The 15,871-nt window shown below is 35.1% G+C and overlaps 1 protein-coding gene and 1 non-coding gene across 2 annotated transcripts; one reads left to right on the forward strand and one right to left on the reverse strand.

The window, feature by feature from the left end:
- The first annotated feature begins 12,240 nt into the window (after positions 1-12,240).
- Positions 12,241-14,231, forward strand: LOC121253097 (citrate-binding protein-like). The gene is made up of 2 exons (XM_041152991.1): positions 12,241-12,532; positions 13,691-14,231. The coding sequence occupies exons 1-2, from the start codon at positions 12,251-12,253 to the stop codon at positions 14,072-14,074; spliced, it is 666 nt and encodes a 221-aa protein (XP_041008925.1). The 5' UTR covers positions 12,241-12,250; the 3' UTR covers positions 14,075-14,231.
- Positions 14,232-14,650: 419 nt separating this feature from the next.
- TRNAI-AAU lies at positions 14,651-14,724 on the reverse strand. The gene has a single exon. It is a non-coding gene; the product is annotated as a tRNA-Ile (tRNA).
- Between the last annotated feature and the right edge of the window lie 1,147 nt (positions 14,725-15,871).

Genomic DNA, 15,871 nt, shown 5'->3' on the forward strand with positions numbered 1-15,871 from the left:
TAATCCAATAATGTACGTACGAATATTTTACTTGTTAAAAAAAAAAGGGGTTGCAAAAGGAAATTTACAGTAAAATCACGAAACCCCAAAAAAGATGGCAGCTTGATTAGATGGGAGGAGACCAATTTTAGCTTTGGCAGCAGCTTATAGGCGCCGCCATTTGTGTTGAGCGGGCCACCTAGAAGAAAAGGCATATGGACATGATATGGTAGCGGTAGCATCATCCTTTATGTTATGAAATATTCGTAGATATTATTTTTATTATTTATTATTTTATTATTATTGTATTATTAATATTCATAGAATAACTAAAAATATTTAACTATATCTAAACGCAACTATAATCCTTAAAGATTTTGATGTCGTTTGGTACTTTGGAAAAATAGAATTGCATTATTATTAAGATGAGATTAAGACTGTATTTAGATATTGAATTGAGTTAAATTGAGAGTTAAAAATTGAATAAAATACTGTTAGAATATTATTTTTTAATAATATTATTATTTTAAGATTTAAAAAATTAAATTATTTATTATATTTTATATACAAATTTAAAAAAATTATAATGATAATGTGAGATGAGGTGAGATAAGTTTGAGATCCAAACTCACCCGCAATTTGGACAATGAAAGTATTTTATCTCATTTTATTTTATCTCATCTTATTTTATCATTATAATTTTTTTAAATTTCCATACAAAATATAATAAATAATTCAATTTTTTTAAATCTCAAAACAATAATAATATTAAAAAATAATATTATGATAATATTTTATTCAACTTTCAACTTTCATCTAAAACCATCTCATCTCATCTTACTATTCAAACCACACCTAAGTCTACGTTTCCAACACCGAAGCAGTTGTGCTCATCTGAGTTAAGTTTAAATTTAAGTCTAACACAATTGCAACATCTAAACATATAATTCTCAAATCATTAAATATCACTCAACCCAAAGCCTCTTTACACATGGGATTCACAATCTTTTTCAACTCAAGACCTTTTACACGCAGGACCCACAACTTTTTTTAACTTTCTGTACACATTTAAATTCATCTTAACATCCAAACACATATAAACTCATTGTAGGTGAGCTTCAGAAAAGTCACTACAGCTTCTCAACTCACTATTATTCATAAAATTCAATTTATCTCAATTCAACTCAACATTCAAACGCAACTTAAGCATACTAACTTAAGTCTCATTCCAACAAATTAAATAATATTCCAAGCTTCATGAAAGTTAGGAACTTAGGGTTGTATTAATGGCATGCAGTGAGAGCAATGCAATTTAGGGTTCCTGACGTACGTCGTGATCTGGATTAATTCCTCCACCATATATATAGCTAGGCAGCTTGCTTCTAGGCAAAGGAATAAGAAAAAAAGATTCCTAGGAAGAAAATTCAGAAAAAGAAAAGAAAATTATTGTTAAGCTTATTAAAGAGGAGATCGATAAATTAAGCGGTCCTTGACTGGAAATTACGCACCTAAATTTGGGAATATATGATAAGCACTCTTTAAAAGGGGTTAAATAATTGAGCTTTGCTACTCATCATCTCAACATATCACACATCACATTTTTTTTTCTTTTTTTTTTTTAAATTTATTCTTTTTAAACTTATTAAATTTTTCAACTTATCATCCATATACAATACATTTAGTAAGAGTAAAAAAAAAAAATGCGTCGTATGGTGTATTGAAATGATGAATAAAATTTTTCTAAATAATTTAATACAGTCCATGAGGAATAAATTAAAGAGATTAATAAATTATATATCATGAAGAATATATAATATTGAAAGATCGATCGATTTCGTTTATACTGATCAGATGGAAAAATTAAAGAGCTAGCAGTACTGTTAAAAGCTAGCTAGCTAGCAATGCATGCAGATCATGAAACTGATGCTTTACTTCATGCCCACGAAAATGTTTGTCGTGATGATCATCGATGATCGATCGATCATGAACACCTTAATTGGCATGCATGCATGTTGATAATCACTTTGCAGATCATTTCTTTTGTGGCTCCCATGATGATCTGATATGAAAATGCTAGAATATGTTCTCTCGGATCACATTAAATATTATTAATTAATATATCATGTTAATTTTGCTCATTATTAGAGGCAGGAAACTGGGACGACGGATCATGACTATTAAGTTTTAACCGAATTACCGCGTCCTTACAATTAATTGCTTGCTATCTTTGAGATCCGAATGGTTAGATGATCATTAGGGATACGTCGGCTGCGTTTGAATGTTGAGTTGAGTTCAATTCTTTATAAATAGTAGTGAATTAAATAATAAATAAAGTTATGTAAGATCCATCTAAACTGAGTTTAAAATGTATTTAGATATTAAAATGAGTTTAATATTTTTATAAAAAGTTGAAAAAGGTTATGAGTCTCATGTATAAAGATGTATTAAATTAAAAAAAGTTGTGGGTCCCATGTATAAGGAGATTTTGAGTTGAAATGAGTTTAATAATTTGAAAGTTAAATATTTGAATGTTAGAATCAGTTTAAAATTAGACTGAATTCAGCTGAATCTTGCGACTAAACGTAGACTAAATTTTTTGGGTGAGTATAATTGAGTCTATGACGGTGGTGTGACCTACATGAATGAACGACAACGACTAGGTTATTTTTGTGGGTATAAGATGCTTATACCTACATCTTATACGTTCGTTATAAGTAGGTATAAGATGCTTTATAAACCTTGATCGCACAACAAGACGAAGGAAAGTGTGACGGGACAGACACAAAATGAAACAAGCAACCTTTTCTTTATATATTTATGTGTGTGTCTATTAATCGCTCCATGGTTTCAGGACCACAAATTAGCATATTCGATAATGTTTCTTTGCAGTATAACTACCTATGTACGCACCAAATAACTAGCTAGTTCTCCGCAAAAGGATCACATCGATCTTTTCTTCAATATATCGATCATCATTGATGATCATGCCCAAACACTGATCTCTTATATTAGTCATCATCATCTCTTATCAGTGATCTATTTTGAAAGGAGAATATATAATACATGACTTACAACTCTTTTATAATATTTCACAATCCATTTTAATTACAATCACCAGCATATATAATATATAATCCCAATTAATGCATTAAAAATGAATTTTAATTTACATATATAACTGATGATCTCCATTTAAAATAAAGTACTTATAAAAGAATTGTAAGTCGATATTTTTCATTTTGAAATATCTCATCATAGCTAGGGATCAACACACAATACAATTAGTAGTGCCAACCTATAAGGGATCAAAGACGTGAACAGCTTATAGCGGTTAATTGGCTTAAGCAATTAATTAATTAATTAGATCATCAACACAGCATTAACATGTATGAATAGTACAGAATATTTGATATAATGGATATTGACGCTAGTTATAATTATATATTATCACAATGGAAAATGAAGCGTGCTTGCTTGTGATCTCTACTTAATTATAAATTAGCTGCTTAATTTGCTAGCTAATCTCCATGCATGTCTCTATCCAACCCGAAGATTCCAATGCATGAATGCTAGCTTTAGGCATATATATATATATAATATCATGTACAGCTAGCTTTCCGCCGCTCGCGATATTTATTAGCGATCGCTAATAAATATTGCTAGCGATATATATATATATTATATATATAATTAATTAATGATGTATATAGCCTTGGAAAGTCGATACTGTTACAAGACGCACATGCATTTTCCTGGTGGCCTACAGAGACAAATATATATACATATATATATATAACTATAAGAAAATTACGTATTTGTGATGAATTATTTGTGATGATAATTATTATTTGTAATAAAAACAGATTCATTTTAACATAAAATAATCATTTTCATTATAACTAATTGATCACAAATAAATAATTTTTTGTAATGTATATATATATTATATATTAAGATTATCCAGTAGTACTCTCATATCCTCTGAAATATATTATATAGAAGATTTAGGTGCCCAGAAAAGGCCAAAGAGGAACAAGATAAAGAACAGCGCCTAGGCCAATAGGACAAGATTGTATATAAATATATATTCTGGCACTACTAGTCTAGTTATAGCAGGCCAATTATATATATATATATATAACAAGGATAAGACGGAACTGACTGAAGAAGAAGAGAAGGAAGGGAATGGAAGAAACAAGATATATTACACAATAATTAAATTATGAAAGCACAAAATAAACAGGCGGTTAAACCGACCATATGCATGTATGCGTATGCAAAATTAATTGTAAAAAACATATAAGCTTTATTAGAATTAACAAGCTTAAAGTAATTACAGGCACAAGGTAGTACAGATTTGCACTTACAGAAATCAGGGTAAATAAGAAGACTCAAGAACAAGGTAGAGAAGGTCAGGTTTTCTCTCAAGTGAGTTCTGGTTTGAGTTCTGCCTTACCTTAGAACGAGGTTCTCCTTTTATAGAAATAAGGAGTTCCTGTTTACAATAGTTAAAGTAAAACAGTGTAACAACCCGTGAGTGAATAGTGGGAACTGTTTGGGCACGGGGCTCATGGTGTCATCATTGTGTCTTCCAGCTGTCTCTGTGGGCGACTGCTTTGGGCGCAAGATGACAAATTAGTATTCGGTCGTCTCTGTGTCTTCCAGCTGTCTTTGTGGGTGACTGCTTTTAGGCGCAGAGTGGCAATTATCTCAAAGAGGACTATATCGGTCTTCTTTGAACTCAAGTAGTAGTCAATCATCTTCCAGCTTTGGAATGCCTTCTGAGTCATGACCAAATATGTTACTGTACGAAGCCTCTGATGATGCTTCTGAATCGTTTTCAGAATTATCACTTGTAGACTTAGACTGTTGTTGTTCCAACAATTTTATCAAATCTTTTTTACCAAGTCTGTTGAGGATATTATCTTTGGCAGACTTAGAAGATTTCTTTGAGGATGAGCTAGTGGCTTTTCCTCTTGATGAAATAGTTGGTGAATCAGGGGCCTGAATTATCAGAGGATATTCAGGTATTATTGAACCAGATTTGATTGCAGGGAATTCCTTCTTGTCTTGTAAATCAGGGGTGACTTGAGGGAAATCTTTAATCATCTGGTTAATCACTTTTTCAGCATATCCAAACCTATCCCACCATTTTGTGAAATAAGCTCGGTCCATTATATTAGCATTTTTCTCATAAGTCCATTTGAAGATCCACGGCAGTTTGTAGTTCTTACAAAAATGGAGCTCATAAGGAAACATCTGTGAATGCCGGTTCAATTTTGTACCAGCAACTTGTTGATAAAATGTAAAAGCTCTGGCGAGCTGCTCAGGAAGATTCTGGGGAATTAATCCAAATTGGTCCCACCATTGGAGAAACCAGTAAGGGAAAATTCCTTTGAATCTTGTATCAAAATTAATGAACCATGAATGGCTCATATCTGGTACCTGAAAAAACATGAAACGTCTCCAGGCAGTTATATAATCAAAGTAATTATAACTCAGTGCAGAGTCTGGGAGTCTTTTAAGAGTCGATGGGTTGGTACCCCATTCCTCTTCTGTTGTAACTCGAAGAATATAGGCACTGTGATAGATTAGTTTGGTGGAGTCATTCTTATCATAAATAGGTTTTATGACAAGAGAGTTGGTGAGAATCAAGATACTGGAATAATACTGGAGATTTTTGGAGGAATCTTCAGATATCCAGTGGAAATTGGGGGGAAAATAAGAAGAGGCTATTTTAAACGGATCTGTAGAATTAGAACGACTGGGTTCTATATGGAACAAATGGGTAATAAATGGCTTCTTCATGTATTCAGATTTTCCTTTTGGGAGGAAAAACTGGGGAGTAATTAAAGTAGGACCTTTTGATGCAATTGCTTTTGCATATGGATCAAAAAGTGTAGAAACCGTAGACGCAAAAGTCGACGGTTGCGCAATTTTACCAAGAGGTGTGAACCTATTGGCAATATCTAGTGCTGTTGAAGCAGCACTAGGCACAATGGATGATCCAGACTCATTCTTGATGAGTTTTATACTGGGTATTGGAGGTGGGGGGTTCACTTTCTGTTTTTCTTTTCCTTTCTTCTTGTTTACGCTCATGGTTGGGTGTCTGCAAGAATTCTCTGGTAAGAAAATCAGGGATAGAATTATCAGTGCCTTTGATGTATTCAATATCAAAATAAAAAACACTTAATATACCTTGCCATCGTGCAAAAATATATTTTGATACAATGTTTTGAATATCTTGTTCTAAAACAAATTTAGCACTCATGCAGTCAATACGAAGTAAAAACTTCTTATTTAACAAATCAGATTGAAATTTGGAAATACATAGTACTATAGATAAAATTTCTTGTTTAATAGTACTATATTTTTCTTGTGCAGGGTTCCAGGTTCTAGAATGGAAACGAACAATTTGTTCAGAAGAACCTGGTGAAACAGATTGTTTCAGAATGCCACCATAACCAATGTTTGAGGCATCTGTCTCAACTATTTTAAATGAATCAGAAGTGGGGATACCAAGGCACGGGAGAGTTTTAACATGTGTTTTGATTTTCCTCACTATTTTAGTATGGATTTCTGTCCAAGGAGGAGGATTGGAAAGAAGTTTTTTGAACAAAGGACGACATTGTTTCCTCATATCCTTGTAGAAATCAGCAACATAGTTAAGAGATCCTAGAAATCTCTGTAACTGGTTTTTGTCAAGAATGACATCAGGGAATTTGTCGGCAAAATCAATGGCTCTTTGAATGGGCCTGATTTTCCCTTCAGAAATATCATAACCAATGAATCTGATCTTGGTTTGGAATAATTTGATCTTTTTCGCAGAAACGACAAGACCATTGAGTCTAATGATGTCTAGAAACAAATTTAAATGTTTCCAGTGTTCATCAATAGATTTGGAAAAAACAAGGACATCATCTATGTAGACGATGGTAAAAGCAGTGAACGAGTTGAAAATATTGTTCATGATATGTTGGAACTCACTAGGGGCATTTTTGAGACCGAATGACATCACATTCCATTCGAAATGACCAAAGGGGTTACAAAAGCTGTCTTATACCGGTCTGACTCGGCTATCTGGATTTGCCAAAACCCAGATTTGAGGTCAAATTTGGAGAAGACTACAGCATCGCTCAACCTATGAATTAAGTCATTTTTGTTGGGAATAGGATACCTAATCCACTGTAAGACTTTATTCAAAGGTTTGTAATTAATGACTAGACGAGGGTACCTCTCTCTAGTTCGGCCTTTTTTCGGACATAAAAAGCTGGGCAAGACCAAGGGGACTTGCTCTCTCTAATTATGCCTTTTTTCAACAAATCTGCAATTTCCTTTTTGCAAAATTCTAAAGTCTGACTATTCATCTGAATTGATCTGGCTTTAGTGGTGATTGTGTTTTCATCAAAATTTTTGATATAGGGTAAAGAAACGATGTGTTTCTTCCTATGCCAAAAAGTATTTGGTAAATCAGAACAAACATAAAAAACAAGACGCTTGTTAAAATCATCAATTTTTTAAATCAAAATGGGCGAAGATAAATGCTCAGAAATCTTTTTATATCTTATTTCCTGTTTGAGGAAATTCAGATGCTTTTGTTTTGCAGAAAGTAAAGATTTCAAACCTTTATCTTGATCAATCTCTTGACGAGATGCAAATTTGAATTTGACCTTTTGACCAAAAGGATCAGTAGTAATACCATCTTTTTCAGTCAAAAAAGGATATAAAGCCGAAATAAATGGAATGCCTAAAATCACTTTGTTAGACATGTTTTTGACTAAAACAGAAGGGATTTTAAAACAAACACTATTTTGGCAAACATGAGCGTTATTCAGCTCATAAGTAATTTTCATCTGAGATCCATTTGCAGAAAACAATCTCTCAGAAGATTTTTCAAAATATTTGCTAGGAATGAGTCCTTCCTAAATACAATTCAGGTCTGATCCGGAATCAATCATAGCAACAACAAAAAATTGAAAATCATGGGCAACCACAATGGTAACCCTTGAAAACCATTTTGGAGGAATCGTATGATGGATTAAACAAATCTGGTTATCAGCAGCTAACTCATGTTGGCTAGAATCGGAGTCGTTCGTTTGCTCATTATCAGAAGGGATGTCCTGATCAAGTTGTTTATCGATTTTAAACACTAAAAATTCTTGTTTTAAAATCTCATTTTCAGACTTAAGGTTGTTAACCTCAGATCTGAGTTCAACGATTTCTTTTTTAACAAGATTTATTTCGTGTTGCAAATCATTTGTAGAAATTTCCTTGGGTTTTTTCTTTTGAAATCTCTCCAAGGTTTCTTGAAAACTAATCCTGTGTTTAGAGGGTTCTGGTTCTTGGCGAACCATAACCTTCCTTAATTTAAGAAGATATTCTTCTTTGAGCTCAGGATTGGTTATTTGAGAAATCAAGGTTAGCAATAAATTCTCTTGTTCTTCAGACTTGATAAGAGTATGAATTGTCTTTCCTTCAGTCTGGCAACAAGTATCATTACAATTGTAACCTAGCTTAGGACCAGTGGAATCTGGAAATTCAGTTTCTGAGTGATATTCTGAATCACTAGAACTGAACTCGAGGATATCAGATGATGAAGAGGAAGCTATTTCTAGGAGTCGAAATAGTTCTTCTTTATCATTGCTATCAATATTCAACCGATTAAGCTTCTTTTTAAATTTTTTATCCTTTTTGGATTTCTGGGGACATTTATTAGCAAAATGTCCTGGATTGCCACAGATATAACATTTTGCTTGAGAAGAATCTTTAGATTTCTTTTTCTTAGAAAATGGCTTAGAAAATGGTTTTTTATAAGTTTTCTTATAAAATTCATCATGGGGTTTTCTCCTGATACCACCATGAGGTTTAGAAAACTTGTGTCTCCTTTTAGAGGGAGCTATAGCAGGAAGTCCAAATTGTTCACAAAATGTTCCCATTTCATATTTGGCTTTCTTGCTATTTCTCATCTACTCTCGGAGCATTCTTTGATCATTACACATACTAATACCAAGTTTCTTTATTACTACACAGATATCACCATAGGTGTATGTATCGTAATTAAGAGACCCAGTAACAGTAAGTTCATCCTTCACCTTGTAGGCAAACAAGCGAGGTAAACCATCAATAAATTTCTCCTTCCAGTAAGGCTTTTAGCTATCATCACGAAGCATTACTTTGGAAATAAAAACATCTTGGTACCATCTATAATCAGACATCTGATGACATCTAAGATTATTTAACTGGTCGCTGATACGACTGGTTATATCAGATGGTGTGCCAATAAAATGTTTTAAAATTGTATAAATCAAAGTATTAACTCCATCAGATTGGGCAGATCCAATGGTTTCATCAAAAATAGGAAACCCTTCATCATTACACTTGACAGCGTTCTGAATGGTTTCCTTAGCATCTCTGGTCAGGTGTTTATCCCACCAGTTTCTTAAAACACCGGAAAATCCTTGTGTTAAAATCTTAACAATATCAGGCTGTCTGATATTATTATTTACATAAGCATTTGCTACAAGGGACATTTTACTCATGGTATTCATGATCTCCTGTTCAGAGAAACCATCAATATTCTATTCATAAACCTTGTCAGCAGAGTAAGAAGATTGGCTTTGAAAAACTTTTTCTTCAAACTGTAAATCAGGAGGAGTAGGCCTGGAATACCAGTTCTTCGTCAGACTCATTGGTTTGGGCCATTTTGAAGAAAATCTGGCAATTTCAAGTTTTAAAACAATATCTTGAAAATTGTTTTCAAGTAAATCAAGATCTTTTTCTTCAGATGAGTGATCGTTAGAGGACTCATCTGTAGTTTCAATAAGAACTTCTTCTTCTACTTCTTTGTTAGACAAAATACTAGTAGAAGGCTGTTCTTTTTTCAGATCATTAAGCATTTGATCGATCTTATCTAAAGTCTGTGCCTGAGGATTTTTAAAATCAATTTTGGCTCGACTTTCAGGTAAGATAATCAAAGGTTTTTCAATCATTTTCTTTGGTTGATCTGTTTTAGAAACCAAAGGAATAGGATCAGGTTTTTCAACATTTTCTTCAATCCGATCTAACTGTTGTCCGATCGTATGAAGAGCAAGATTCACAAAATTATTTTGAGAAATAACCTTTTTTGTTTCTTTGAGAATCTTGTCCTTCTCAGGATCTCTGGAAACAGTTTCCGAGATTTTGAAAGGTGAAGCTGATATCTCAACTCCCTTATGGGTGATGAGAACAGTCTCCAAAGGTGGATGGCTTGACTGAACTACCATCTTACCTTCTTCCTGGACAAAATTAGTTTTAACAACGTTTAAAGTGTTGTTAGAAACATAAATATTTTCAACAAAATCAAAGAAAAGAATATGCTTTTGCTGCTTATTCATTTCTTCTTTCCATTTCCGTTTAACACGTTGTTTTTCTTTTTCAGAATACTTTGCATGATAGGCTTTTCGCCTTGCATTGTTTTTTGAAAGTTTGTATTCTTCAAAAAGATAAATAAGATCAAACGCAAATGGTTTATTCAACACAGTTAGACTGTGATGAACCTGTGGTGCAACACGAGCTACCATATCTGAAGCTGTAGGTGATATAGGAGATTCCTCTTCTTTATCGGCTTCATTATGAATAGGCTGGTCCTTAGAGGATCCAACATCCTGTGCAGAATAAAAAGCAGAAGTAACTTGAGAGGACGTAGAAAGTCCTTTCAGTTTTAAAACAGGATTAATAGGTTGGGTTGTTTTAACAGAATCTTCCAGAAATTGTTTGAGATTTTGGTCTCTTCTTACTGGAATTTCTGACCCTTCAAAAGAAGAACTAGATCCAGCATAAGAATTTATTCTTAGCCCTGGAGATCTATTCTGCTCAAAACTAATTTTAATGGTTCCATCCAGATACTGTTGAATGTTACTTGGATAACTATCAACAGGATTTCTAGGAATAGGAGGAACTTCTTCTTCCAAAATCCATTCTTTGGGAAGAGTTATATCTTTCTAAAAAACCATTTTTGGAGTTGAAACTTCCGCATCTGGGGTTGAACTCTGGATCAGAAGAGTTTTTCCCTGGATGGGTTTTGCAATTGCTTTTGGATTTAAATTCGTTTTTAAAAGACGATAATAAATCCTGTAAATCAAAGTGAGGGGTTTGCTTCCTTCAAGCATGTCATAACCAGAGGTTAAAATATTTAAAGTTAAACATTTTGAAATATGATTATCATCAATTGCAATGGTTAAATCAGGATAACAATTAAAATGGATTGGTCCATCCGTTAAGGAGGATTGGATCATTCCAAGAATACTTGTTTCAAAATGATTGAATCTGGCATCCCTTAGACAGAAAAGAACGGATGCATTGATGCCTCTCCTTGTTAAAAGTTTGGCAGCAATTTGGACAGATCCAATATGTATATATCTAAATCCTTCCTGCAAGAATTTTAGCATCTGGTCTTTTGGGAACAGATAGCATTTTTCTTGGGATTTAGATATAGCATAAGTTTGTTCAACAGTACGCACGCAAAATTGTGTGTGCAAAGTTCTTTCAAACCAGTTGGTTCGATAGATTTTATTAACATCAAGTTTTGGAATCTTCCATGATCCCAGCACAGAAGACTCAGTTGCTTCAAAAGTACAGTCTTCCTCATTAACTATGTCAGGCGGCATAGTCGACCTGGAACTAATTGTTGAATTGGATCTATTTATCCAACTCATTTTGTCCTAGGACAACACCGACCGTCGCATCTCAAGGGTCTGCGAACTTACCACTCTCGGCCTTCGGGTTTGAACCTATATCTGCCCTAAACGCCAACCTTGGCTTCAACACGGGACTTACCAGGTTCCTGACCTACTTGTCGAAAGATGATCCTGAACCAACCAAAGTAGAAACTCCGAGTGGGGTTGTCAGAAAACAAAATAAGTTTAACAAAGAAGAATCAACTTCAAGAGGTTACAAATAGTACAAGTGATGACGATGGTTTCCCCTTCATAACGATACAATTATATATGTTGCTAGTGACCTTCTAGGTTTTACCCTTACAGGGTTACAAATCATGGCAGCGATCTTTTAGGTTTTACGACCCACAAAATGTAACAACTTCTAGTGATCTTTTGTAGGTATTATGCTTGTCGTTTCCATGCAGAAGATGCAAAATTTATTCAGCAAGCACCTTCCAGCTAGCTAGCTACCAATATTAATTAATATTCCAACCATGCATCTTCCCAACCAAAATACTATAAAACCAACCACGTTCCTCCATTCTTTTCCATGCACATTTTCTCTTCGGCCCCAAATGTCCTTGATGGTTCTGTTAATGCTTTTGCCAGCTTTCAGCTGCCTTTTTCAGTTGATGATCAGTTTCCATACTTGTGCCTCGAAACCCATTGATCTCACAAAAGGGTTCATCTCCCTCCCGCTTAATCGATCAAATTTAGTCGTACAAAAACCCTACGACGTACCTGAAAATCATCGATACAGTTTCACCAATGGAGTTCACAAACTGTGGGTATATTCTACAGACAAGCCTCACTCTCCTGCCAGCAAAACGAATCCCCGCACTGAGATCCGCGTACAAGTAAGCACTCCTAGTGCGGAAAGAAAAATATATAAGCTAGGATCGATCGATAACCATAATCAAGTGTGTGTGTATATATATATATATATATATATATAGTTTATATATTAAGTTGGAAGCATTTAATTATGTTGCTTTATATATACTGAAATCTTAGGACTAAATCGATCATGCGTTCTTAATTTCCTTGAAAACGAAAGAAAATATCCAAAAGGTAATTGAGAAGAATTCTATGTAACTCCTGTCATTAATTATTAGGAGCCTGCATGCAGCTTGAATTAAGCTCAAGATTAGGCTTCGATCGCTAGAACCATGCTCCTCTAGAACTTTTAAAACTCCTTAAATATAACTTGTTTGCTATTCATGTTATCACTGTATATATAACAAAAGGACTTGCTCTACATGCACATGAGGCCAGACCAGAAGATAAAACAAAACTAAATTATAACAAGCTGCATGTTACCTATTTGCAATGCATCCACAACAACATCGATCCAAATCAATTATAAATACCCTTGTCTATCTGTATCATTTCGCTCATCAGATTGTACTACACCTCCCTGTTTAATTCTAGAGACAAAAAACATGGGTGTAGATTTCCATTACATTGCCCTTGTAGTTTTAACTTTTCTGATATTCACGGATAAGGCCGCAACCGGGAGGCCAACGGATCCAACCCATGGCTTCGTGGAGCTCCCTCTGAACACATCCAACTTTCATATCCAGAAGCCATATGACTTGCCGGTAACAGAGCGGTACAGCTTTGTGGATGGAGTCCACAAACTATGGGTGTACTCCTCAGACAAACCTCTCTCTAAAAACAGTCCCACCAAACCTCGTACAGAGATCCTCATAAGCGTAAACATTTTGTATTTATACTCTCTTTATATATAATTGCTTGGTAGTACTGTTCGTTCCTTTCATGATCTCCTGGCTCAATCACAGCCACTTATATATTTCCGGCATGAAGTTTGATTTTCCTCATAAAATCTAATTAATTTTCTTTTATCTTTCTGCATTGGGGTTAAATTTAGGCGCCCATTCACAAACATAACTTAATTTAAGTACGAAGTTCAATCTTCCATCCATAGTAATTAGTTTGATATATATATATATATATGAATGCTGTCCTCACTAATCATCATGAATATCTTTCAGGGATATGATTATTCTTCTGGTGTTTGGCAATTCGAAGCATATGGGTACGTGCCATGTGGTACATCCGGCGTCTGCGTCATGCAAGTGTTTGGATCAAGCCCTCCACATGCCACAACCCTAATGCTTCGAGTATATAATGATTCGCTCTCTTACTATAGGGCTCCGGTCCTCGTCCCCAACATTTACGACACATGGTTTCGGCTAAACGTAATCCATGACGTTGAAGCCTCGAATGTAAAGGTGTATATAGATGGAATTCTCAAGTACGAGGCAAGTGGCCGTGGGGGGAAATCGCATTACTTCAAATGTGGAGTCTATGCACAGAATGATGATTCTTTCTATATGGAGTCCCGTTGGAAGGGAATCAAAGTTCTTAAAAAATGACATGCATATTGATTGATCATCCTTTTAATAATATATAATTCTCGATCGAGTACGCGGTTTGTAAGGGTACTATGTTTAATTATTACGGGGCCTAGCTTGGAAGATGATCATGATCATTAATGTTATATTCCCTTCATTAATAAAATTAACCTCTTGCTTTTCCTGCGGGCATGCATGCAAGTGTTTTGTACGTACGTACCTACCCTTAATTTGTCTCATTCTCTTCTTTATCTTTACTCTGCTTATATATATATATATATATATATATATATATATGATATTTTGAAGACTATATATTTATAGATTTAGTCATGGCAAAGGACAAAACTCCGTGACCTTAAATGATCCAAGAAACTACATACATTTGAGAATTAAGGGGTGTGACCAAGTGAATGATAGATAAAAAAAAAAATAGCTAGCTAGCGGCCGTTAGGTACTGATATAGCTAGTTAGATCATGCTTAATTAATTACTACTGTGTTAAATGGGTGCAAATGTAAATGTCTCCTCTCCCACGGACACGGGCCCGTCCAGCCCATTTTAGAGTGTGATTCAGCAGAAAAATTAAAAAGCAAATTGGCCCATGCAGGTCTCGAACCTGCGACCTTCGCGTTATTAGCACGACGCTCTAACCAGCTGAGCTAATAGGCCATTTGACAACAATCTCATTGCAATATATTCAATAAAATAATTTTACAAACGACGTCATCTTCAAAAACTCACGTAACATATTAATTAACAATAATGCCCAAAACCTTGTACGACGTACGTAGTACGGGATATCTAGCTTTTATTTCTTTAATTTTATCTGAAGTGTTAAGCTAATTAAGGTAGTGGAACTACGGAACTAATTTCCTAGAAATGGTCGCCGCCGCCGCCATGCATAGCACCCTGATCGTTTGATTTTGATGGTAGCTGTGGGTGTGTTGTGGCACCAAAAGAATCACAGTAACCACGGAGATATATCGCCTTCTTGTTCAGTGAAGCCGAGGGAGCCAAGCATGGCAAGCCAGCACTCGTGCTCTACGACCCTGATGGCGCGACAGTAGCTGAGGACCAGATAGGTCTCCCCTTCGAGGAAGAACGGGACGACCTCGCCCATGCACGATCAGAGCTCGAATAAGGAGCCCCAGCAGTTGGACTGGCTGTCGTCGTTGTCCAACTACAAGCGAGCTGCCAGTGTCGAGCCGGAGTTCAAGGGCGGTACTCCTGTTGTCGCCGTCGTGGTGATCACTGTCAATGCTATGATCACGACTGTTACGAGAACGAGCGTTGAAGAGTAGGCCGCCATGATCAGGGTGAGAATTAGGGTCAGATAAGATGGATAGACAAGAATGTTTCGCACAGAATCTGGCCGGCATGCATGAAGCAATGATGGCTTTTAGATATAGGTGCGCTACGTACAATTCAATTTATTGGACTCCTTTGCAATCCAAACATAGGAATAGACAAAAAGACATTCACTTTATCATTGGCTTGACCAAAATACCCCCAAATCAAGAAGGAGCCTAAAATCTAAAAGAGCATTTCAGGCTCCCGCTCCCTCTTTGTGTCGTGCAGCTCCTCACCTCCTCCACCATTGACAACTCCTCAGGAGTACAAAGGTACAAGAAATAATCTAAAGAAGCATCATTTTAAGTTTAGGAATAAGTTGATCGGCTTCATTGTTGCAGTTCTTGTCATCCCTATCATCTTGATCTTGTATTTTACCGTTCTGTAAAGGTAACAACACAAACAACTCTCTCAGCCACAAATATCATCCCCAACAATTGGGCACCTAAAGCCACTTATACGTAGA

The sequence above is a fragment of the Juglans microcarpa x Juglans regia genome, chromosome 2S, assembly GCF_004785595.1.
Source record: "Juglans microcarpa x Juglans regia isolate MS1-56 chromosome 2S, Jm3101_v1.0, whole genome shotgun sequence".
NCBI lineage: Eukaryota > Viridiplantae > Streptophyta > Magnoliopsida > Fagales > Juglandaceae > Juglans > Juglans microcarpa x Juglans regia.